General features: G+C 35.1%; 1 protein-coding gene across 7 annotated transcripts in view; it reads left to right on the forward strand.

The window, feature by feature from the left end:
• BIRC6 (baculoviral IAP repeat containing 6) overlaps window positions 1-27,131 on the forward strand; it is a 302,402-nt gene that overhangs the window by 230,706 nt on the left and 44,565 nt on the right. For 6 of the 7 annotated variants that reach the window (XM_072634130.1, XM_072634135.1, XM_072634134.1 and 3 more), the window contains 2 exons: window positions 22,014-22,159; window positions 22,772-22,882. In XM_072634130.1, coding sequence (XP_072490231.1) covers window positions 22,014-22,159; window positions 22,772-22,882 — 257 coding nt within the window. Of the gene's footprint in view, window positions 1-14,667; window positions 14,841-22,013; window positions 22,160-22,771; window positions 22,883-27,131 lie in introns of those variants that run through there. The other variant, XR_011972445.1, reaches the window with a different exon arrangement.

Here is a 27,131-nt window from a genome sequence, read left to right on the forward strand (position 1 = left end):
GCTTGGCTTCGATGATGATAGTCGTACTACTTAAGAGCACTCTAAATAATTACTCAGTACTTTTCTTTCATCGTCTGTTCATTAACTTAGATCTTAACAGTTCATTAAAATTGCAACTTAATAGAATATTAGCAGGCTTAACAACTATTTTAAAGTGGCAGAAAAATTGTGTTCCAATATGACTGTCATTTGTTGCTTTTTCATTGGTATTCTTCAAAGAGGGCTCCCCCCCCCCCGCCATATTTGCCCTGTTTTCTGCCTTATTTTTCTAACAAACTGGAGCTAAAAAGATCCAGATAAAATGAATGGTGACAGAGAATCACTTGCTAGAAATGTACAATAGTTATTTGCTAGTTTTTCCTTTCAGGGGAAAAAAGTTTCTCAGATAATCTTGGTTTAATAGGTTGAGAGTGATGTCATGATATTCTCTTTTCAGTGACTGAATGCCAAGTATTGAGTACAATAAATTGAAAGTGAAATCAAAGAGTGAACCTAAGTGGACATGGTAAATTAGAATTAGGGGTCTGAAAGGCTAGGAGTTCATATTATTAAAACAACACTGAAGTAAAATGTAAAATAGTTTCTGTCATGGTGGCACAATGGAGGCCATAATGTGTGATTTTCTTGTGGTAATGTAGAGAATCATCAGGGCCATGGAATAGAATAGGTTAGTTGAATGTCATGTGTATTTTGAAAATGATGTCCAAGAAAATAAAAGTTGATTTTCGTTTATGCCAACTAAGGATAGGGTATATATATAATTTTAAGAGTTGTAAATACTGTGTCTACATTGGGTGAATTTTGCCCAGTATTCTTGCTTTGCACTATATTATGGTGAGTTTTATACTAGTACAATTCAGGATTTTCAAGATAGAGATACTTCAGAATTTGCAGCAGCATGGAAAGTTTTAATATTTAAATAATGAAGAGATTATCAAATAGTGAAAAGAGCTCACATTCCAGAGTAAAAAGACCTGAATCATATCCTGCCTCTAGCACTTCTTACTGTGATGTTGGACAAGTCTTCATCTGTAGAAAGAAGGGGTTAAACTAGATGGCCTTTGGATTCCTTCCTCCCAACGATAGATCTGTGATCCTTCATTCCTGTGATTTTATTAGTGTTCCTAGTAACACAGATAACCCATCAATGTATTCTCACCCTGTATAATACCTGTCTGTGTTTTTCAAACAGCTTTCCATTCATGAGCTATACAGAACAATGGAAGCATTCCTTTTTGTCTTTAATATTTCATGAGTATTGATGCTGCAATCAGCCTATAAGCATTTATTTTCCATTTCTTTTGCTATAAAACTTCTTGCTAAAATTTCTTCCTAAAAACTGACACACTCTCCTTTCCATTGTATATGTTTTTGTAGCTTTTTGTAACACTTCTTAGGTGTGAATTGTCGTTGGTTACATGATGTAGTCTATACTTATAAGGTGGCATATTCAAGATGTGTACATATATGTGTGTGCATGTGTATGTGTTTCATTAGGTTAACTCAGTATGTTACCTGTACAAATGCATGTCAGAATATGAGAAATATTCAGCTTTCATCAGTTTTTCTTTGCTTTGGGTGAATTGTCAGGGCAATGTATTTTGGATCCTCTTGAGAAAACTTTGCATTCTTCTGCACCTTGATTCCCTCAGTACAAACAAGGTCATCATTAAAAAGAGGTATCTAGAGGACCTCACTATCAGTAGGGAATCCCACTTTAATTTGGACTTTGCAAAAGACATTCTGCATAACGCAAGTAAATATCCTTTGGCTAATTTATGTGTTCTTGTTTTATTCTTCACTTAACTTTGATCATCAAAAAAGTATCGAATTCATGCACCCATTGTCTCTTATCTAGCAAATCTAATGGCCTTTTTTCAGCCTCATCCTTCTTGACTTCCCTATAGCATTTGACAGTGTTGATCCACTTTTTCCTTCTGGATACTTTATCCTCTCTAAGATTTTATGCCACTGTTCTCTCCTGATTCTCCTGTCTGTCCAATCTTTCTGAGACTCTTTTACTGATGTTGCATCAATATCATGCCCACTTATAGTGAATAATTCACAGGTCTCTGACCTGGGCCCTCTTGTCTTTTTCCTCCATGCTGTCTCATCTCTTCTCGTATCTTTTATGCTAATCTCATCAGCTGCTATCAGTTCAACTATCATTTCCATGCAGATGATTCTCAGAACTGTAAATCCAGGGCTACTCTCTCTGCTGAGCTCCATCCAGTCCCATATCACCAGCTGCCTATTAAACATTTCAAATTGGATATCTCATAGACATCTCAAACTTAAAGCTATTTTTCTGTCCAAACCTTTCCTTCCTTCTAGCTTCCCAATTACTGTCAAAGGCATTACTATATTCCCAGTCACCCAGACTTAAAACTTTGATGACATTCTCAGCTCCTTGCTTTCACTGACCCCCTACATATCTAATCCATTCCCAGATCTTACCATTTCTCCCTTCACAACATTTTTTTGCATGTGTGTGTGTGTATATAAAATATCCGCTTTCACCCAACTCTCATCTGTGTCTTCAAGAAGCTGTAGCATGTACAACAGTCACACGCTGACAGAACCATCCCAGCAGATGGTTGAGGGTAACTGACAGGCCTCAAACCCATAGACAACTTATGGGAATGTCTGCCCCAAACATGTGAAGATCTCCCCTGTTGGAATGGGTGGATGAGAGCAATTTGTTCCAATGGCCGTGGAGGGAGCTGAAGCAGACATTGTGGACCACTTTATTGAAGACACAAAATCATGTATTACATTCTGGGCCATTGCCAGTCATCTTTTGTCTTGCCACTGGACTTTAATAACTCTGGAAGAGAGAATGAGGCAGATGGCTTTGTACAGCTTTGTCTTGCTTAAATCCAATTCACACAGAAATCAAGACATCAGACCTTCATGCTAATACTTCTCTTCCAAAATGAAGGATAAGCAACAATAATAACAAGATTTTCTATAGAGCACCAAAAAAACTATTGCTTAGGTATACCTTCCTTTTCTTATACTTGTGAAAAATGCTTTTCATTTATTGCTAATAAATTTAATCTTAATACATTTGACCAAGTATTCTAGATCTTTTAAGATCTTTTTTGGTCTTGAATTTGTCATTTAGTATTTGGTACCCTCCTTGCTTTCTGAATGATTGAATTAGGCATTTAAGTTTTTACAGTGTGCCAGTCATTTTGTTAATTGTTGGCAATAAAAATACAAAAATGAGAGAAGGGAACTTATATTTTGATAGTAAGAGATAAAATATATATAAGGTTGGTGATCATTGAGAGGGTGACTACTGAGTCATGGAGATAATAAATTGACCCACTTAGTCAACAGAAATTTATTAAGCATTTACTATGTGCCATTCACTCTGCTAAGCACTAGAAATACAAAGGAAAACCAAAATATCCCCTACCTTCAAGGAGGTTACATGCTATTGGGGGAGTTCACATGTAAGCAACTAAGTATACATAAATATATTTACAGAATAAATGAGAAGGCATCAGTTGGTGGGGACCTTAAAAAGGCTTCTTGCAATAAGTGGGCTTTGAGTTTTTTTTTGAAAGAAGTCAGAGACTAAGAGGTGAAAGTGAGGAGATAGAGCTTTTCATGCAAGGTTGATAGCCAGTGCAAAGGTACAGAGGTAAAAGATGGAATATTTTGTTTGAAGAACTTAAGTAGGCCAGCATTCCTAGTATGAAGAAAGGTGAGGACATAGAGGAGAGTAATGACTAAGAAACTAGAAAAGTAGGAAAAAATTATTGCATAAAGGGAAGAGTACATAAACTAGAATAAACCATAAGACTAGAAAAATAGGAAGCAGCTAGACTGTGAAAAGCTTTAAATGATAAGTAGAGGACTTTATGTAATCCTGTTCATAATAGGGAGCCACCAAAGCTTGACAGAAAGAAGAAATCTTGGTCCAACATAGGCTTGAGAAAACTTGCCTTAGCAGCTGAACGAAGAATGGATTTGAGTCAGAAAGACCTATTAGGAAGCTAATGGTGATAAGGGCCTGAACTAGGATTGTGGCTTTGTGAGTGGAATGAAATAGATGTATGCAAGATGTTTTCAAGGTATAAATAACAAGATTTGGGGAGAAATTAGCTATATCAGGTAAATGGAAATAAAGAGTTGAAAATGACAAGTTACAAGCCTGGGTGACTGGGGAAATGCCCTTGACAGTAATAGAAAAGCTGGAAAGAAAGGATTGTTTAGAAGGAAAGCTAATGTTCTGGACATGTTGAGTTTAAGGTGTCTGTGGTACATCCAGGTGAAAATGTCTGATAGGCAGTTGGTGATATGGTACTGGAACTCAGGAGCAAAACTAGGTCTGGATTTATAGTTCTGAGAATAATCTACATGGAAATGATAGTTGAACCCATGAAAGCTGATGAGATTACCAAGTGAAATAGTATAGAGGGGGAAAAAAAGAAGGCCCAGTACAGAATCTTGGTGGATATCCACGAATACTAGTCATGCTATCGATGAAGATTTAAAAAAGCATTCTTGGAAGGAACAGTCCAATAGACAGCAGGAGAACTAGGAGAGAACAATGGCTTGGAAATCTAGAGGGGAAGTATCTGGAAGGAGAAAGTGAAAGTCAAGTGCTTTAGGGAGGTCAGGAAGGATGAGGGTGGGAAGAAGTCATTAAATTTGGCAATTAAGAGCTCATTTGGTAATTTTAGAGAAAGCAATTTCAGTTTGAAAAAATGAGACCAGAAGTCAGATTGCAGTGATTTGAAGAAAGGGAGAGGAAATGGAGGCACTTAATGTATATTGCTTTTTCAAGGAGTTTACTTGAGAATGATGGGAGAGATTAGGATAGTAGATACTGGGAATGATCTAATCAAGTGAGGAATTTTTTTTAAGGATGGAGTAGACACACATTTATTTCTAGGCAGCTAAGAAAGATTCATTATAGTAGAGAGAGATTGAAGACAGAAGAGAAAGTGGGCGTGATAATAGAGGCAGTCTGCTGGAGAAGATGAGAGAATTAGTTCAAGGGTGCCTGTAGAGGGATTGACCTTGGCAAGAGTTGATAGATCCAGTCAGCAACTCATGAATAGAAGCAAAGGAAACAGATGATGATCCGAAAATGGGGGTTTGGTAAGTAAAATATGATTGACAATAAAACAAGAGGGCAAGGGCTAGTGTAGAGATTAGCGTACCATGGGGTTGAGATAGGGAAAGGAGGACGCTGTGGCCAGTTCAGGGATGAAAGCCTGGAGAAGATCTTAGAAGTAAAAGAGATGGAAGTTATAATGAGAATGAAAAACCTGATCAGGTGTCATAAGACATAAGAAAAAAGAAATATATAATAAAAATATATAATATGAAAAGAAATAATGAGATAAAAGAACTTCAAAGTTCGTGACCATGGAAATGAATACTTACAAAGCATTTGATCATCTGTAGAGTGAGAAATTTGAAAGAGTAGTTGAGGGAATATTCCTATGTATGTTGAATTCCCTAGCATGAAGACAAAGTTTGTGTTGAGAGTGAGATTATAAGCCAGATGCTGAATTCTTTGAGGAAAGAAGGAGAATGTCCATCAGGATCAATATTGAGAAATAATTTTTTTAACAGGAAGATTGTTTATATCAGCAGCTGTAAGGGGAAGAGATTACAGAGTATGGATCAGAATACACAAAAATAAAAATTTCAGAACCACAGGATGACACACTCCCTCCTCTCCTAGTGTTTTCACCATGTATTAATGCCAGGCATGTGGTCGTTGGGCATGCAAGGGGGAGTGATACAAAGAAGGAGAAAAACCTTCTACATATACTTGAATCCATGATTGGCTGAAAGGTGGACAATGTGCTATAATATTTCTTAATCCAAGGCATTAATAAGAGTATAAAAAAAGCACAGGACTAGGCACAGACAGATCCCCTGATCTACTCCTATGTAGACCTCCTGGATTCATATATAACCTTTGATAACTAATATTTGGGTCCCTCCATTCAGTCAGTTTATCCAGACTCATCTAGTTCACAAGTCTCTTTTTACAAGAATAACATAGAATTTGTAACATATTTTGTTAAAACCGCAGTAAACTATGTATATGTCATAGCATTTATTTACTTGTCTGGTATGCCTTTCATCAAAGGAAATAACGTTTAGTCTAGCATAACCTATTCTTTCTAAAGTTCTAATGACATTTTGAGCCTCCACCTTGCTTCCTCTACATTTGCTTCCTTTATTTACTCAAATAAGCAAATAAGTATCACTTCCTAATATGCAATGTTACTGTCCCTCTGAATTGCTTATCATGTTTATTTTGAGTAAATTTTACCCCTCCAAAACTGTATTCCAGTCATGGTTTTCATTGCACCAAGTGTCATTGGTAACACACCTTTTGCAGTATCGTTGTTTTGTCACTGGACTTTGAAGATTCTGGAAGACATAGTGAGGCCAATGGCTTTGTGCAACTCTCCCTGACTTAAATAGAATTCATATACAAGACAAAGACGTCACCCTGTGATGACATTGATTTCTTCCAAAGGAAGGACAAACAAGGATTAACATATAAGCCATAGTTTTTTCTTTGTGTTCCTCTTGCCTATGTTTAGCCTGTGTACAGTACAAAGCAAAATGACCAATTGCATAGTGAAATTTTGTGTCCTTCAAGGAGAATCTGGTTTCCCTCCCACCCCCACTTAATTATGACTTTTTATCTTACAGTTAGAGAACCTCTATATTTGTGTGGTTCCATAGTGTATTAACTCATTTGTTAATGTGTTTAGTTATCTAAAACTGCATAATTCTTAGCAATTTCTTTCTCCTTTTTTCTCCCTCACTCTACAGTTTAAATAGGAGTTTGTGGGCCATTCAGAATTATGGATTATTTTGTAATTTTCTCTGTTTAGTGCATCACCATGACTCATGGGTGATTTTGTGTGTGTGTTCATTTCTAGTACCCCTCACCCAGAATGATGATTTCTAACAATCTTTTCATTTTAACCAAAGTATATAGGGACAGGGTTGGGGACTGGATATCTTACAGAACTAAAATGACAAAAATTAGTATCTTTCAAAAATTGTAATAGGGCATTGATTTTTCTCTTTCATGGATCTTTAGGGTTCCATGAATTGTTTCATTGAAAGAAGATAGGATCAATCTTTCAATAACATTAAGTGCTGTGCTATAAACTGGGAATATAAAGAAAGGCAAAACAATCCCTGTCTAACAGGAAAGAAAACATGGAAACAATTTATACAAACAGGCTATATACAGGATAAATTTGAAGTAGTCAGCAGAGAAAAGGCACTAAAATTTGAGGAGACCAGAAAAGGCTTCCTGGAGAAGGGATTTTATCCAGGACTTGAGAGAAGCTGGGAAGCAGAGGTGTGGAGGGAGATTATTCCAGGATACAGGACATAGCCATTGAAAATATCTGGAGTCAGGAAGTCAAGAAATAAGAGTATCTTCTCAGGAAAGGTACATAAATAAGTTACCTGCTTCATATTTAGGCCCTACCATAGTAGAGTTTGGAGCTCTTGGATGTTAAAAAATAAGGCAGATCTGTTCCATAACCTCAAACCTTTTCATTAAGGGGGAAAAAAACCATGAGTCTTGATAAAGAAGCTGAGAAAGCTTCTTTGCCAAGAAGACTGAGTAAATAAAATGTCATTATCAGAATTAAACAGGTAAACAAAATATCAATTCTAGCAATCAAATTATGTTTTTATGTAATTTTGAGTTCATTTTCTTGCTGTTTTGTAAACTTAGGAAACCTCTGCAAAATAATGTAAACATTCCCTTTTCTTCACCTGCATTGGAATTATGTTTGTCATCAGAACTAAGGGGATGGACTAGAAACTGATTGTATCAGGTGATAGATAAGCTAATCTTTTAAAGAAGCTCGAAAATTTAGGTGCAGAGGAGAGGAGCACACACATCCCAGCAACAGCCTGTGGAGAGACTTTATGTTATTTTGATTCAGTCTGAGAAATAGAAGCTGTCATCCGCAGGCTCTTCATAAGAACCCCAGATTGTGATTATGGCTGGTTATTTTCATCTCTAGAGCTCCATAAAATCACATATATATTAATTGTCTTTTGTGTAGATGAAACTTATTTCAGAACTTAATTGGATCCATGATACCATAAACAGGAATTCTTCTTCCATTGATCTAGACAACAGCCCTCCTTCTGTGCAGTTTTTTTTTTATATCCTATGTAAATCCTTCATGGTGGATTTTGGTAGGTTGTAAATAGGTAAATAGAAGCAAAATATTTTACTCAAATCTAATGTTAAAAATCATAATAACCTTGTTGAGGTTAACCCTAACCATTCTGTTCCCAAAACTATATTTAATTTTGAACAATATAAGATAAAATAAACCTTAGAAACTTTTTTTGAGGTGATCATGTTGGAAAAGTCAGATAAAGGCTTCTGTATTTTATTGTCCAGTTCTTAGAGTAATTTGTCCTATAGAAGACTCTCCTTCTCCCCCTTAATACTAATAACTTGGCCCGGTTGACCCTGCATACATCTTGTATGTACATAGCCATTTGCATTTTTCCCATACCTATTAAAATGTGAACCCTTTAAGATGAGTGACTGTTTTTAATTTTCTTTATATTCCTAGTACTAAATTCAGTGCCTATTACATAGTAGGTGCTTCATAAATGCTTGTTGACTTGAAGAAATTAACAAAGATTGACTGCTGCTGATTTTCTACATCATCTTGTTTTGTGGTAGAATTTTCAGATGTCTTAGAAAAAAAATACCTTACTACAAGCAAATCCCATTTTATAAACTTTTGGATAACTCATGTACCAATAACTACTGTTGCTAGACACTTCCTTGTCACCCATTCAGTCCCCCTGGTATTGGAAATTGTTGCTGCTGGAACTTAACTATGGCATTCCATTAGTGATCTTTTCATTAAACTACTTTGTCCCCTATATATGTCCCCACTTTCCTGCTTCTGTTTGTTTATACCATTCATTTTAAGTTAAAAATTAATTATGTTTGATAGTTCCAGGAGTACTTCTGTTACTCAGAATATATACTTAAGTACTTTGGTAGAAATGTGTTAAGCAAAGATCATACACTATAATAGAAATAGCGCTTGGGACAGGTTTTTTTTTCTTAAACATACCTAGGAATTTCATGTTAAGACCCTTCCTTCTTGTCTGTTAACAGTCAGGAGATGGGCAGATGAATATTACAGCTTTCACCCAGGTATTGTTTACTCTACCTGTGCCAAGTTATAATTTATGTAAAATATGGTATCTGGTTCCTTTGGAACCCAGTGGAAATATGCAGTGTGAATTGGAATCATGTGGCTTGATCAGGAAGTTTATTCTTACTAATTGAGCATAGTAAATAGGATTCTGCTGTAAGGAAAAAAATAAAAAGCTTTAAGTTTATGCTCAAACTCTCTTCCTGAAACTGCCATTCTCTTCACAGTTTTAAATGTCTATGGCTATCATAGGACAATTAATAATTTGTATCAGTAGATTTGTTTTTCTACATGTTATGCCCTAGAGAGATCACGGTATACTTTCACTTTAGGTTTGAGTAAAATGTTTTGCTTCTATTTACTTATTTCCAAGCTACCAAGCTTTCTAAGTTGACCTTGAAATAAATGTGACCTAACTCAGTAAACAACCCATAGCATTTTTCATCTTATTAGCATTTGTTGTCATTGCTAAATGTGAGAAAACCTAAAGAAAACGTTTGTGAATTTTTCAAAATCATTGCAAGATTGATTTGGGTTTGACAGGAATAATCAGTGCTAAAGGTGTCTACCGAAAGGGAGATCCTGGCAATACTGTTAAATGTATAGGAAAAAGGTGAAAAGCACATGTACTTATCTCTTGTTGGGGGTAAAATCCTTTTTACCTCTTCCATTTACTCTTTGAACAAGTGGAAAAGGAAGGTTTAGGTGAACTGTCAGTGGATAAGCATGATCTAGGATTGTTGGGGAACGTGGCGATTTACAACTTTCCAAATTTGTTCTGATATATTACCAAAACCAAAGTTGAGTTTTGGCCAGAATTTTCAGTTGTTTAACAGACATCCTTAGAAACCTTAGGCAACAATGTTAGTTTTGTTTTCATTTTTATTTCTCATCATTAGTGATTGGTAAAATTTTTTTCATATCATTGTTGATAATAGCCTCTTTTCTCTTGAAAACTTCTTGCTCTTGAACATTTATACGTAAGAGAATGTCTTTGTTAACAATTTTGTGCAAACTCTGTGTATATCTTGGCTATCAGATTTTTATCAGGATATTTGATACAAAGATTTTTTTTTTTTACTTATTGGTCCAGTTGCATTGATTTAATTCTTCCAGGAAGTTTTGCATTTTCAAAAAGAACTCTGAACCTAAATGAATGTAATTAGGGGTTTTGTACTAGATATTTTTAAAAAATAAAAGTAAATACTTTGAACCAAACCGAAACAGTCCTTCTCTTCTAACTTTCGGTCAACCAAGGAGTAAATGATTGAAATGAATATAGGGTGTCCCAAAAGGCTTAGCTTAAAACTGAATCAAAACTTTTGGGACCTCCTATATTCTTGTTAGGCATGTGATCCACTAGTTTTTTTCCTTACAGACATTAAGGGGCCTTACTCTTTGCTTGTAAGAGAACTTATGGTGATATAGCCATTATATTTAAATTTCAGACTTCAGATCACAAATCTGAGAATATTAAGGGCTTCCTGGACTGTACATCTCTAATTTGATTAGAGACCTAAGGTTTCAAAGCCTTAAAATATGGTCCTTTCTCAGATTATTTTGGTTCCTTCAAATTTTAGCATTTATATAGTGGACACCTTAAGTGCCCTACTGGTATCCTTTTTGTGTCAGAAGAAATCAAGGACATCTTCAGCATTTTGGATGGTCCCCCGGAGTTAAAATTATGAGACAACATAGAAGGAGTCATACAAGCAAAGCAGACATAGAGGAGTTTTGATTTGTGTAGTTGGAAGGATCTTCCAAATTGATGAGTTTACAGGTCACTGAGCATATATATTTTAAAATATTTTATGTTCTATCTTAAAAAGGTACTATATTTTTCTTAGTAATGTATGTATAGAACAGCCTATTTTTATCTTTTTGAAGCAATTGATCATCATGGGAGCATTTCAAAAATTCACTTAATTGTGCCTAATGAGATCCATTAGACTGGGGCTACCATAATCAGCCAGTTCTGCAGATTGATGCTGAAAGAACAGCAGGCTCCCCTTTCATCTGGGATTCCCACCCTGGTTATTCCATTGAAGGCTTCAGATTAGTTTGGAGGCTGGAACTGAGACTCTGTGCCCTCCTGTGAAAAGAACCTCACAGATTTTTGATTCTGAACTTACTCCTTGCCCTGAACATAGCCTATAACCCAGGACTATAACCTAGTCCTAGAACCTCACCTCTAGGGCAGGTCCACTCCTAAGTCTGACCTGCATTTGTGACCAAAAACTGAACAGTAAACAGAAAGAACTAGCAGTTAGTACCCATTCTTACAAGATCAGGGTCTTCTTTGTCAATTTTGGCTCTCTTTTTTCAACAATTGACCTGCTGGATACTTAGAGTTGCTTGTGACCTCTCTCTGCACATAGATGCAGAGGGATGGCGTTGTGCTGTTTTCCCCTAGACATATATAAAGTAGATTAAACGAAGTGAGATCAGAACTCATGGAAATTGTTACAGAAAAATTCAGATAAATTATACTTCAGTGACTCCCTGTTTCTCATTGATGTTGATATTATTATTATTATATTATTCATTTTATGAATCATCCCTTCTAAAGCTTAGATAGTCTCCACAGGAACTGCATCACTTAGGTTTATAGATTTATAGGTGGCTTGAATCTTAAATATGATCTAATCTAACCTCCATCTTTTTACAGATTGGGGCTTGGAGAGGTTTAAATGAATTGACTCTACCATACTAATTTGGTAACACAATCCTCTAGTAATGAGTTTATTGAGATTAGGTAGGTTGGTACTTGTACAACTGACACATCACAAGGCCAATATTAGAGATAGTTTGAATTTAGTATAGGCTTTAAGTGCCCTCAGGAAACTCTTTAAGACTATAAGTTGCAGAGAAAGTATTGAATGGTCATTGATAGAGGAAGTTCATCTTGTTTGTTTGGTTTGTTGCATATTGTCTCCCCAGTTAGATTTACCTTTCTTTGTAGCCCAGTGCGTGATATGGTACCTGGCACATAGTACGCACTTAATATGTCTTGAATTAATCAAAAGTGAGATATTTAATGTTCCCAACTTTTAGAAGAGGAAACTTTGATCCTTTAGCACTTTTGTTCATACTACTCTTGCTAAAGTAAAGGTTCCGTTAATATCAAGATACTATTCTTAAATAATGAAGTGTAGATGACCATGGCAATAAAATTTTAAAATGAAAATTTGTTGTACCATCATTTTAAAAATTGAATAATTGTTAATCATCAACTCAAAACTTTTGTTAAGCATCTACTTTACAGAATATGTTTGACCCTTGGGGAAATAAAAATTTTAAATAAGATACACCCTGTCCTCAAAAGTTGACTTAAAGCCAGTTTTTAATGTTTTGATGACCTTATGAACTTCCTAAACTTTTATCAAAGAAATTCCTTCCATCACTATAACATTTTTCACCAGATTTTTTCTCATTTCTCATATTTATTACTCTTATGTTTATCCAATGAAACAGCTTAGTTAAGTATAAATATATTTTTTTTAATTTAACAAATATTTAAAGGTATAAATGTACACAAGACAAAAACAAGACTGCTTCTGCCCTCAAAACAGTTATATTATAGAATGAAATCCTTATAATACTCTCCCTTAAACTAGTTCCCTTTACGGTTTGAGAATAAAGATAAAAACTGTGTTTCTTGGAAATCCTGGGTCTTATCCTGAAGGAGACTTGAGATGTCGTCTAGTTCCATGTCCTCCTTAAACACATGGAGAAACTAAGATCAGGAGATGTGAAATGATTTGGCCACACTCACTCTACTAGTGTCAGATGTGGAAATTACATGTAGGCTACACTCTGATATGTTAATAAGACTATCTTTGTAGGCCTCTGGCCCCTTCGTAAATACCTAAATCCAATCCAGTTTCCATCCAGTTCTCTCTGTTAGCAGACAAGGAATTACTTTTATAAAGTAAATTCACTTTGATGGATCTTAACTTGTTACTATTTCTCCAGAATATTTATATTTTTACATTGGTCTTCTTTAAGTAGTACTCACTGAGTATTGTGATGAAAATTTATACCCATGGCAGAGCATTAGAGTATATATTTGGAGTTAATATAGTCCCTCATATCATACTATATAGGAAGCTCCTCCTTCTAACCCAAATTTCCTTTGGATACTAGGAGTCACTCATAATTTTTTTGCTTATGTTATTAGCAACAAGAGTTACCAATTTGATCTACCACTTTTATCATGTCTTATGAAGCTTTCTCTATTCTGAGCATCCTTTCTATTCTAAGAATTTCTATAGAATAGTCATTGTTTTTATATTACTGGAAACTTACCCATTTTCTGAAAGAGTTCCCCTAAATTTGTGTAATTGTTTATTTCCTCCACCTCTTATCTCTATACTCCCCAACCAGAATGACATTTTTATTTGACCCTCTGTTCATTTAGGACAGAAATGAAATCCAGCCCTTCATAATTCTTAGAGTGAACTCAGGTAGATAACTGAAATAATCAGCAAGTAAAACAAGACAGGAGTTATTAACTATTTTTGTGTCATCAATCTTTTTTTGGCATTTTCATGAGGTGTATGAACCCCTTCTCAGAACTGTTTTTAAATGCACATAACTCATAGGGTTACAGAGGAAACTAATTATATTGAAATAATGTTATTGGAAATACATTTACATACTCTAAGTTAACAAAAGAACTTCTAGGAGGTTTGCTCTACTATTCACTAAACTTTTCATAGGCATATATTCAAGTCTTTTGTAAGTGATAAGAAAATATATAGATTCTCCAAAGTCAATATCTGTGTGTATATATACATGTATATATATGTATACACACACATACATATCTGTACTCACTTTTAGTAAGTTGCTCTTAAAATTTTTTTGCTTTATGGGTATGACTCAAGAATGTGGAAGTAATTGGAATTTTGTGTTTGTTTTTTTAATTTGAAGATAATCATAAGAAGTTTACTCTCTTGAACCTCCAGAATGTCTCTCTTAAGCTTGGTCTGCTTTGAATAGTTCTACACCTTGGCGTCTCAGAATGTAGCTTTCAAGTTGCTTATGCAATAGCAGAATTGTATATTATCTTGAAGTGTTGAGTCTTGCAGTGATTAGTCCTATATATTATCCACCCTCCAAAAATGGATATTTTTAGTATATTAACTTGAAGAAGAATTTTTAAATGCTGAGGTGCTTTTACATGTCTTCCCAGTTTTGATCAAATGATCCAGCCAGAGTTACTATTGGTAATCCAAAGATTTATAAATATTTGTTTTAATTGGCAAAACCAGTTCATTCAGTTGAACTTTATTTTTTCTTTTAAGGAAATATTTGCCCATTTTGCTCATATCCTAGTTCAGGTTAAATATTTTGTTTACTTTGTTAGCTGGTTAGTGGAATTCACAACATAGTGGAAATGTTTGTAGATGTTTTGTGCAATAGCGACTTCAGTTGCTTCCTCGTATTTCTTCAGGGCAGTGATCACAACCAGATTCAACGTATGCACAAAGCAGCGGATACCATGGTAGCGGCCGTCGCTGATTGCTTTTACCATGTTGGATCCATTGTCTGTCACAAAGATCTACTTCCAGCTAGGTGCCTTGAACCCAAATAGCTTTTCACACAGACTTCAGGATATGAGCCAAGGTATGGCCTTTTTTCATGAGCTGGGCCTACATATGGGTTGACAGTGACTTATATACTTATATGACAGTAGTGTCAGTGATCAGTTGCTGTCAGCAATATACAGAGAGTATATGTTCTTCATGTATTTGAAGTGCTCTTTTACCATCTGGAGTTTAATCTTCTTTCTTTTCTGTATACATCATAAGGAGAAGTGTTCAAGTGAAAATTGTTCTTACTTAGATCTAGTAAAGGACTCTTATGAAATACTAGTTTTATGTCTCTATCATACTCTTTTATTATGAGATCATTGTATAATCATCTGAGTGTCAATTATATGGTCTAAAAATGTCAATATAAGCTATTATCTTTTTCGACCAGATTCTTGGTTTCATTCAGGCACAAGAAGTTCTAAGGCCCTCAAAAAGGAACCAAGATATTTTTTAAAAGGAGTCAATGTAATGATAATATTGTGCTAATGTGGTTGACCACCAAAATCTTAAGCCCTTCCCCCTGAACCAAAAAAAGACATGATTGTTCAAGGGAAGAACACCCTAGATGTTGAAAATAGTGCTTTACTTTAGTATTCTTCCTTCTGCCTCATAAGATAATTTTCTCTGAAGTGGATCTGTTTCAGTGTTCAGCAGATCCACTTAACTAATAATTTCCATAAGTCTTCTGATTCCACAGAGTACTGTTGTTAGTATCATGACACTTTTCCTTCCCTTCTCTTTAACAACCTTTTGGTTTGGGTCTTGCTAGCAAGGGTCCTGCTGTTTAGGAACAACTTTTACATCCTATCTAACAATTGGTTAATACCACGAAACTTTTCAGACATAATGAGGTGCTATCAGAATTCTTGTTGCAGTTGTCTGGTGAGGTTGATGTGATTTGACAAGATCTGTGTATTTATTAGCTGAGAGACAATCCCCTTTTTCAGTCCCTGGAAAGATCATATGTTCTTAAGCAAATTAGTCAGTAAGCATTATGTAGTTGCTAAGCACTAGGATAAAAAGAAATGAAATAGCTGCTGTCATCAACATCAGTTTCCCCCTTCTTCATATGGTACTTGAATCATATTATATAGTAAGCATTTATTAAATGCCAGCTATTTGCTAGACAAACTGTGCAGCAAATGTAGAAAGTTTAGAATGTGGCCCCATATGGGTTATAGATGAAAGAAAGTTACTAACACAGATAGATATAAAAAACAGTACTGCATGATGAATCCCTTAAAAAAGTTATAAAAACAAACCACTGAGCAAAGACTATAGGGGAAAATAATTACTGATAATGAGGATCAGAAATGTCCTCCTGGAGAAAATAGTATTTGAAGAAGGCTTTAAAGAACATGAAGGAATTCAACAGTCAAAGAGGATGAAAGAAGAGTATTCTTTAGGAAAAAGCATTTTTAGATGGGGATTATCCAGTTTATTGGGATATTGAGTTCACTAGAGCACTAATGAGTAAGAGGAGAAAGTAAGTCAGTATCACATTGTCAAAGATCTTAAATGCAAATGGGAATTTAAACTTTACTTGGAAGGTAGGGAACTTCTGGGGGGTTTTGTTTGCCTGATTAGGTTTTTTTAATGAAGAAGTAATGAGAGATTCATGCTTAAGAAAAATTTAGAAGGATATAAAGGATAAGTTGAAAAAGGGAGAAGATAGTGATAGGAAGTCCTCTGAAGAATCTATTAGTATATTTCAGGTAGTTAGTAATGAAGGATAGTACTAGACTTAGTAAGAATACAAAGTGAAGGACAGATATGAGATGTTACAAAAGTAAAAATGATGGCATTTGGCAACTGGATGTTAGTGACCAACAACAGAACTGAAGATAACCAAAAGATTATGAACATATAATAATATCACTGGAATTTATTTAGCACTTTAAGGTTTATGACTCATTTACTTTATCTTATTTGATCTTCATTATGCCATCTTGGGTTTATTATGCTACAGGCATTGTTCCAGTTTCTGCAGTGAAGAAACTAAGACTGAAGGAGGTTAGGTTAACTTAATTAAGTTAAGGTCATCCACTGCATCCCAGGCCAACAAGAGTCATCTTGACTTTTGCCTTGCCACTGGACTTCAATGACTGGAAGAGAGTGATTCTGACCACTTTGTAAATTCTGTCTCACTTAAATCCAGTTTACTTGCAAGTCAAGACATCACTCAGCAACATCCTCTTCGAAACAAAGGACTAACAAGTTAAGCCTAGAGTCACACAGCTAATAAATGTTTTAGGTAGGATTTTGACCCCAGACATAGCACTTCCAGATAAAACACTCAATACACAATGCCATATCACTCATCTACTCTATAATCATGAATGCCAAAAGTGTCAGAGGTCAAGAAAGATAAAGACTGAAAACATTCATTCACATCCATCATTTCTCAAGCACTTGCTATGTGCATTCATTGTGCCAAGCATGCAAAGAAAAATAAACCAGCCCTTGCCTCTAAGGAGTTCACACTGTTAAGTAAAGGGGAACATATAGTATGCAGAGTATACACACTGACAATTATAAATACAAGACAGTTTAAGAGCTGGGAGAATATATTAACCGGGAAAGGGTGGTGGTGTCTGAAAAGGTCTCATTGAAGAAGTACGCCTGAGGTGAACCTTAAAGGAAGTAAAGGATTGTCATTGGGATGAAGGAGGACTTATGCAAATACAAGAATGGTTGGAACAAAGTGTCTCTGAAGAGCAATATTGTAAAATAAAGTTGGAAGGATATTTTGAAGCCAGGTTACTGATAGTTTTAAATGCAAGCAGATGAGTTTGTTTTTTATCCTAGAAGCAAGAATACTTTTTGAGCAACAAATAACATAGATATGCCTGTAGATTGTTGGACAGCTTTGTGGAGGATGCATTAGAGAGAGAGGACAGATGATGTAAGGAGATGGCATTAGTCAGTTGCTATTCCAAGAGAGAGGTGATGAAGACTTGAACTAGGGTGGCCTGTTTTCAGCTGTGTTTAAACAGTTCTAAAACAGTTTACATAGCACTGAAGAGGTTGCAAGTGGAAAATGTTTTAAGAAGCCCTGAACTAGGCAATATATTTGGAGAGAAGAGAACAGATGTAAAGCAATTGTGTGGAAGTAGATTTGATAACATTTGAGTACTAATTGAATATAGGAATGAGGGAGAGAAAAAGTGAGGTTGTGAATCTAGATGAGTAGAAGAATAATAGTGACCTCAACTGGGACAGGAAAGTTTGGAGCAGAGGTTTAGCAGGAAAAAAAATGAATACCACTTTGCACCTACTTAAGAGATATCCAACCAACAGCTGACAATGTGAAACTGTATCCACATTAGAATTTCTAAAGATGGAAAATTAGGAAGACAAAGATTTGAGTTAATCTGCACAGAAATGATAATTGAATTTGTGGACCTGATGAGGTCCTGAGAGAGTGTAAAAGAAGAGAGCCTAAGATAGAACCTTTAGAAACATCCATGCATTAAGAAGCCAAGAATGGAAGGTGATCATCCAGCCAAGGAGACTGAGAAGGAAGTATCAGAATGCGGAAAAAAAACCAGAAGGGAGCATTATCACTGTGTCCAGGAAAAGGTTAAGAAAGGGTAGGCTGTTAAGCAGAGGTGAGGATGGCAGTCTGTGTTAGAGAGAACTCAAAGAGCATATAAAGGCAGGAAAAGGCATTGTAATTATCAATTAAAAGATCATGGTAACTTTGAAGAAAACAGTTTCATTAGAGTGTTTGGGTTAGAAGCCTGGTTCTGAGGATTTGCAAAGTGAATGGTTAGTGAATAAATGGATACAGCAAACATAAGCAGCTTTTTCTAGCTAGAACTTTGTCATTGGATTGGAGAAGACATAAAGGATAATTGTTTGAGGGAATGATAGAATGCAACATTTTTTTTTTTTTTAAGGATAAAGGAGTGATGGTCTTGTGTTTCTTCCATTAGGAAGAAGCCAGTTAAGAACAAAAACTTTCTAAAAGAGATAGGGACTGAAGAGTCAGGAGAGACTTAGAACAAAGCCATAAGTAGAAGAGTTAACTTTTACAAGAAGGACTTCCTTTTCCTCAGAAACTGGAACAAATAAAGTGAAGAGGACAGGTACTGTTGTTGAGATGTGGAGTAGGAAGCGAGATCAAAGGCCCCACCACTGAAGGCTTTTTCTTACTTAAGTCATCTCCTGAAGATATGAAGTGTAAAGAGATTGAGAGAGGAGAAACTGTTGTGAGAGCATGATATGGGCGGAAAAGGAAATAGAAGCATTACTCTATAGTAGTGAGTGTCAGCTGAGATTAGATAACATGAATTCATAGAGCACCTAGTTAGCATGGTTGTGATGAGGTTTAGGGGTGCTAGGGACCCCAAAATACTGACATGCCAGGTCCTGCTCGAATGAATTTGACTCAAGCCTTCTTAAAGCCAAAAAAAACAAAGTTTATTAATGATTCACCAAATTGGGTTGACTTTTTAAGGAATCTAAGCATTTGTAACTCTTGCATTCACACGTGGACCAGATAGAATCTCAGCTAGACAGAGTCTGAGCTGGATTGAATCTGAGTGCCTTCATGGAGGCAAGATGGAACTTAAATACAGAAAAGACTACAGGAGGGATCTGGGGGTAGTCTAGAGTGGTGGGAGGAGGGGTTTAGGGAGGATCTTGAGGAGAAGTCCAAGGATGGGGTGACTGGTCAAGTGTTGGAAATAGCTGGAGGCAGTCAGAAGGTATCAGACAATGGAGGAAATGGGCCAGAAGCAGGTGTCTCCAGGTCAGTCTGGGGTCCCTGGGATGGTCTTGATAGATCAAACCCAGGGAGGATCCTGATGCAAGTGGCTGGTAATAGGATCAAAGGGAGGAATATCAAAAGAATGTTAAATAGAAGATAGGGAGTGTCTGACCTGGGAGAAATGGAAGGGGAATCCAAGGAGCCCCCCACAAAGGCCAGACTTTCCAGGGGCCCTTCAGACTAATGGGACAAAAGCCCTCCTGATCCAAAGATCTTGACTTGGGCTTGTACCCCATCAGTTGTATAGCTTCTTAAGCTGTGTTCAGACAGATGAGAGGAAAAGTAAAGAAGGTACTTTATGGAGTTTCATATATATATAGAAATAAAAAAGCACTAACCTTATTTTACAGATGAGTAAACTGAGGTCAGAGAAGTTGTGAGTAGACCATGATGACATGGTAACAACTGGCAGAATTGAAACCTAGTCCTCTAACACCAGACCCAGTTCTACAATGCTGCTTTTCCATGCCCTAGATCAGCCAGGATTGAGGATTGGTGTTGCATGCGTCATGATAGGACAAGAGAGGCAGTGATTCAAGTGTGAAAGATGGATTGAACTTGTTACCCATAGGGTCAAGACTGTAAAGAAAGTGAAGCAAAAGCAGACTTAATTGGCTGAATGAGCAAGAAGGACAGGGTCAGTGGGAGGACAGAGGTCACAGTGAGGATGAAAACTAAATCTAGACATAAGGCCAAGGAAACCTTTCAGATTCTATTATTACAAATATTATTCAGTCCTGGATGATGGTATGATCTTAGGTTTTACTACTTCTTTAGGTAACTGAGGAAAAGATCTATGAAATGAATAGCATGGAGTTCAGAGGCGCATTTTGCCTTTATTTAGTAGAATAACAAGGACATCTTGAACTACCAATCCAGAAAACTTACTGAAAACTTCACATTCCTTCAGTTTCAAGTGTACTGTATGCATTTTTATATTTTAGACCTCATTGACCTTGGATTCCATTCATTTCTATTGATAGCTATGAAGGCTCAGCTAGTTGTCTTTCAGATATATGCAGTTATTTGAACCCTCTTTCAGCATAGTCTTTTATAAGAAAAGATTCATTTTATTTGACATTAAACTCAGTTTTTAGAATTTTATTTGTTTGAGCTTGTATTTTAAAATGATTGATTTGGTTAACTACTCTGTTTCCTGGTTTAATCTAGACTGAAGAATCATGATCATGCCAGGTTGTTTGAATTAATTGAGTATAAACAAATATCCTATTATAAAGAAAAATATATTGACCTGGAAAAATAAGTTGTAATTTTGTTAATAAACTTATATTTTGGGGATAATTTTATTTGGTTGGGTCCATGGATCACTTTGTATACATCTTAAGCATTAGTCATTTCTAAGTTTTTGAATGTTTTGTATTAATACATGATAAAAACTAAATCAGAAATTGATGGAATAGATTATTAACTTCACTTGAAACGTAACATGAATGATTACTACAATTAAATTATAAAGATAAGGAAAACATACTTTTTGTATATTTCTTTATACAGATTATGCTATAAAAAGATACCGTGAGAACTTGTTTTATGACAAAATGTCAATGGAAGCTCAGTTTGCAATATTATTTGTGAACTTATAGTGAGATGTTTTTAAATGTTTTAAACTGTTTTACTAATAGACTATGGTAATATTAAAATTAAAGATATTCTTTAGGGATATAGATATTTTTAGGGAAAAATCACATACTATGGTTCCTTGCTTATTTAATGGAATTTGATATTAAGTGTATCTTCTGTTTTGTTCACTGCCTCGGTGTTTCTGACATTATCATAAGTGTTTTGCCATAAAAATATTTTATTTATAACAAGATTCCTTGAAAGGGACCTTAAGGATCTTGTTATATAAATATATGTATTTGAGCATATTTAAATTTCAGTTAGACTGAAAAATCCTTCTAAATTATTAAACTTATATTTACTTCCTCTAAATTCCCTGAATTTAGATTAAATTAAGGTATTGTGCCACTGACATGGTGATAGTACTATTAGGAAATACCCAAATATGGTAGAGTTTTGTCTTTTGTTTTGTTGGTTGTTTTTTTTAACCATGCTTACAGGTTAGAATATCTTTGTTCATTTACTCTAATGATACTGAACTATGGAAAAAACCGTCATGGCATATTTCTGAATAATTTTAAGGTGACACATAAGAATATTGCCTGTTGCCAATGTTTTTAATTTGGAGGAAAAAATTCCTTATAAATTTTTAATTAACCTAAACTGAATAGTTTCATATTAAAAGCAACAACTTCTTAAAATGCTTCTCATGGTATACATCAGACTGACTTCATGTTAGGTAAAATGAAAACTTATTTTATTTTAATAGTAATAATAGTCTTGTAGTTGATTGTTTTGTTTAAGCCCTATAATCATATTTTTCTTTACATGTCCCTTTAAAAAATACAGATCTAAAAAGGATAAAGCTAAAACAGGAGTAAAACCAGATGCATCTGATCAAGAACCTGAAGGACTCACTCTTTTGGTACCAGATATTCAAAAAACTGCTGAAATAGTTTATGCTGCTACCACCAGTTTAAGGCAAGCAAACCAAGGTAAAATAATCCGTTTGCATATATAATCTTCTAATATTCTGCTAACTGATTAGTTTTGACCACATTGATGTACTGAAAACCTGAGTTGTTCCCATACCAGTTTCTTATTATGTATTATGGATAGTACCTTATTTCAAAATTTTATTTCAGTATCTTATCAATACTCTCAGAGAATTGAATGGGTGTAAATCACATACTAAAAATGTGATCACCTTTTATACATGAATCCCTGATTTTTTTTAAAAAAAGCATTAGTGGAGAAAGATATTAAATTGTAATTTAAACTAGCTTTTTTTATAAATTACCTCCGGAAAAGTTTGATTTCGTTGTTACGTTTTCTGATAATTCTTTTTAAAAAATCAATAAAGGCTTATATTTAAGATTTAGTATGTAGTCTTGTTGTAAATGTGTTGAAAGTGGAAAGGAATGAATGTTTTGTCAATTATTGTCAAAACATAAAATACAAAAATGATAAAGCAATTAAATAATGCATGTTTATTGATGTTATGAACTTCTATTAGGTTTTACTGTAAACGCAAAGTCTTTCCAGTTGTAATCATTTTACTAAAATGCATAATCAGATATTGTTTTTCTTACAATATTAAATAACAGAAAAAAAACTAGCTGAGTATTCCAAGAAGGTTGCTGTGAAACCAAAACCTTTGTCGGTATTAAGGTCACTTGAAGAAAAGTATGTAGCTGTCATGAAAAAGTTACAGTTTGGTAAGTTAAAAATCTCAATATTTGTTTTTAAAATTATTCATTGCTTATAAAAATGGTTGAGCGATCTGTTAAGTTCTTAAGATTATAGTTAGATTCAGTATGATATATGATTGTAAATGGATAGTCTAAAAAAAACAGTAATATATATATATTTCTGCAGTACTTCATGATTAGTTTTATATGCTTTTTCATAGATAAGGAAACCAAGAACCCAGTCTACATGATGAGTTTATACAGCAAGAGAAGGGATATGCCAAAGTTTCATTTTTTAAATAGTTCATGTTATCTGCCAGCAACTCCTTCTCTTTACAAAAATATACTGCAATTTGGCAACCCCTGTAGTAGCTGTCCAAGTGTCAGGATAACTATAGTGTAATTGCATTTTTAGGTATATGCTACTGCTTTTTCAAAGTGGACTGTAACCCCTAGAATATTCAAACCTTAAATGTGAGTATATGATTGGGAGGAGAGCAGAGAACAGAACTGTGAAAAAAGTCTTATAAAATCTGAAGATTTGATATAACATAAAAAAAAAATCTAAAGCTTTAGTAATTGAGAAGTGGTTAAAGAAATTGTAGAAGGTAAGAACAGTTCAAGAAAATTGAGCCTAAAAAAACAGATAACCAGAAAAGGAAGAAGTCGTTTTCTTCCTTCCTTGACCTTTAATTTCTTAGTTTGGTTAAGAATCTGGTGGAACATCCACAAAAAGAACTATGCAATTGGAACTCAGAATAAAGCAGACTATTTTCTCTTGTGTTATGTTGTAGTTTGGTCTGGTTTTTCTCATGGTTTCTCCCATTTGTTTTAATTCTTATTTATTTATTTATTCGTTTTAATTCACTCATGACTAGTGTAAAAATGTGTTTAATAAGAATATGTGTAGAACCTATATAAGATTGTGTGCCATCTTGGGAAGTGAGAAGGAGAAAATTTTAAACTTATTATGGAAGTGATTGTTGAAAAATGAAAACAAAAGAAAAGGGCAGTCTGGTGGAAGATGGAAACAGCAATTGCCATCTAGCTTGGAAATGCATTTCTCGATGTTTTGTTAATATTTTTAGTTGGACTAGTGGCATGAGTCCTGTCCTTTTTATCTTGTTATGCCATCTTTAGTTCATGATTCAACATATTAATAAACATTAGTGATAGGTGCACCTTCTACTCTCTTGAGGATGATACCCTGGATGCTAGTCTGTCTCCCCTGATTCCTAGTCCAGTGAGGCGTTATCATTAGCTGTCATCAGTTTCATCCACAATCTTGAGCTTGCTCTGAGTTAGCATACGTTAGCCTCACAGTTTTCATACTTCTAAAGAGTCATTATATACTCTAATTCTTAACATTTATCTATCTGCCAATATTCAGAGATGCATAATTTGTTCTCTTGATCATTTGCTGTCATATTACTTAGTATTCATATTATTTCCCTCCTTTATACATCTCTGTGTTTCTTATATTACTTCTACCTCAGAAAAAAAAGTTTCCAAAAACAAGTTGCTCCTGCAGTATATTCTAATTCAGAGTAGTTTCAGAAACCATGAAATGTTTGAGAGGCATCCAGAACTATATTAGTACAACTGTGTAAAACATTCTGAAGAAATAAAATGCGGTAAATATGTGAAGAAACAATAAAATAAAAAATGACAATTTTATCTGAACTAATTTATTTATTCGGTGGGGCAACTAGGTGGCGCAGTGGATAGAGCACCAATGCAGGAGTCAGGAGTACCTGGGTTCAAATCTCACTTCAAACACTTGACGCTCACCAGCTATATGACCTTGGGCAAGTCACTTAACCCCAACTGCCTCATCCTGGGTCATCTCCAGTCATCCTAATGAATATCTGGACACTGGATTCAGATGGCTCTGGAGGAGAAGTGAGGTTGATGACTTGCACAGCCCTCCCTCACTCAAAACAAAGTCAAGTGCAAGTCATGTCATTATTTCTCTGATGCCATGGTCTTCTTTGGCAATGAAGCACGAACACACCCCCTTATTCAGTGCTTTAACCTGTCAGACTACCAAAGGAATATTTTATAGAACAGATAAAATAATATTAAAATTAATGTTGGAAAACAAAATGTTGATATCTCAAGGGTCATAAAAAATGGCAAGGAAGTGGTATCAATATCAAATCTCAGCCTATAGTACAAAACTATATCTAAATAGTTTGGTACAGGTTAAAAAAATAGAGATCTCAGTCAGTGGAAGAAACTGGGTATAATACAGAACATAGAAGAAAGTAAATACGGTAGCAGAATGTTTGATAAACACAAAGGCCACAAATATATTTAACCACAATTGTATTAAACCACCATCTGTGTGTGTTTGTCCTTCATCTCCCATTGTATCCTGGGCCATCTCCAGTCATCCTAATGAATATCTGGTCACTGGATTCAGATGGTTCTGGAGGAGAAGTGAGGCTGGTGACCTGCACAGCCCTCCCTCACTCTAAACAAAGTCAAGTGCAAGTCATGTCATCATTTCTCTGATGGCATGGTCTTCTTCAGCAATGAAGGATGAACATACACACTTACCACCATCTGTAGTAAAAAGAAAAAGTGATGAAGATCCATGGTCAAGTTTGTTGCAACTGTCCCTCCCACAGCCCAGAATCCCGCAGATCCAGCTAACTGGTGTTTAGCTATTTTAGAGCTACAAGCAACTCTATTATCTTTATATCGTAAATTTTGCTATATATTCAGATGTATGTATGTATGCATGTGCATATTTCTTCTGTGGCTGCATCCATTACTTTCCCAATTTACCTCTGTGCAACATGAGAGAGAGCAAAAGGAACAGAGAGAACAAAAGGCTTATGAGCAGATCCTTTTGGCTGGATACTTTAAAACAAAAGATGCCCATTATCTCCAGAGGTTATACCAAGGACCAAATAGTTTTTACCTTTATTGTTAAGGGTTTTCTTTTTTTCATTATTATACTGAGTAAACTTTGTGTTTTCCAGAAATGTGTAATTTGCAAAGATTTCTGAAAATGATTTTTACCATAATTGTTTAGTAACTGTGTTTCTTTGGGTTGATCTTTTTTAGAGGTGAATTCATGTCAGTTCTGCCATAATTTCTAATTAAGTTTAAGTTTCTTTTTCATTTCCTATCTATTCCCTGTGATACAGTGGAATGATCGGTGAATTTCAAATCCAGAATTTTCCATTTAACTATCCAAGGTACTGGATATCGTCAGAGCACCTGAATTCCAATTCCAGCATGTCCACCTGAATGGCCTTGGGCATTTAACTGTTAGGCCTCTGTTGCCTCCACTTTAGAATACCTGGGTTAGCATTTAGGAAAGCCTTTGTAATTAGATTTAAAAATTACTAAAATGACCATTCCTTTTGACCTGGAGAAACCACTATTAAGCATTATACTTCAAGGAGATCAGAGATGTAAGGGAAGGGTCCCGTATAGAACATATAGTCATTATATGTAGTGACAAAGAATTATGAACACACAAGATACTCACAATTAGTACATAGCTGTAAACAAATTGTAAATAATCATATATGAAGTGACTTGAAGAATATACAGAAAAATGGAAACACAGTGGCATGAAAAAAACAATATACATAATCAAAACAATTTAAATAGGAAGTACCAAAAAAAAAACCAACCCTAAGGGTATGTAATTAAAAGTACTAATGCTGACACCAGTAAAGAGTGAAGAAAATGCACCTCTCTCCTATAGAGAAGGACTGGAGATAGGAGGGTATAACATAATGCACATATTGTCCAGCTCGTATGATGTGCTGGTTAGATTTGCTGAGTTGCTTTCCTCACCCCCTTTTTATTTTTTATTCTTGGTTACAAAGGATTGCATCTCACTCTGTAGTAAAGGGGGCGGGGGAGAGATTTCCTTCTTAAGATACAAAGAAATAATGACAGTGATAGGCTAGCTTACTTATACATATTAGATCCTTATAGTTCTAAATCTTTTATTCTGTGGTACATTCCCTCTGTATGCAGATACACTGATTATGGCTGCCCAGTGAAAAGTCCTTTTCACCTCTCAGAAGTCATATAGAATTAGTCATTTTAACAATAGTCTATAACTGTTATTTATGTCCTTTACACTACTTCTGTTTGTTTCCCCTAGATTGTTTTCATTGATATGTTCTGTTTTGCATCAGTCATTTCTCATTATCCTGTAACCTGTAATTGTACTCTTCATAGCAAAGAAAAATAGTTAAACACCAAGATTATGAACATGAGAGATTTTAGATTTGTGGTGGTTTCA

The sequence above is a fragment of the Notamacropus eugenii genome, chromosome 1, assembly GCF_028372415.1.
Source record: "Notamacropus eugenii isolate mMacEug1 chromosome 1, mMacEug1.pri_v2, whole genome shotgun sequence".
NCBI lineage: Eukaryota > Metazoa > Chordata > Mammalia > Diprotodontia > Macropodidae > Notamacropus > Notamacropus eugenii.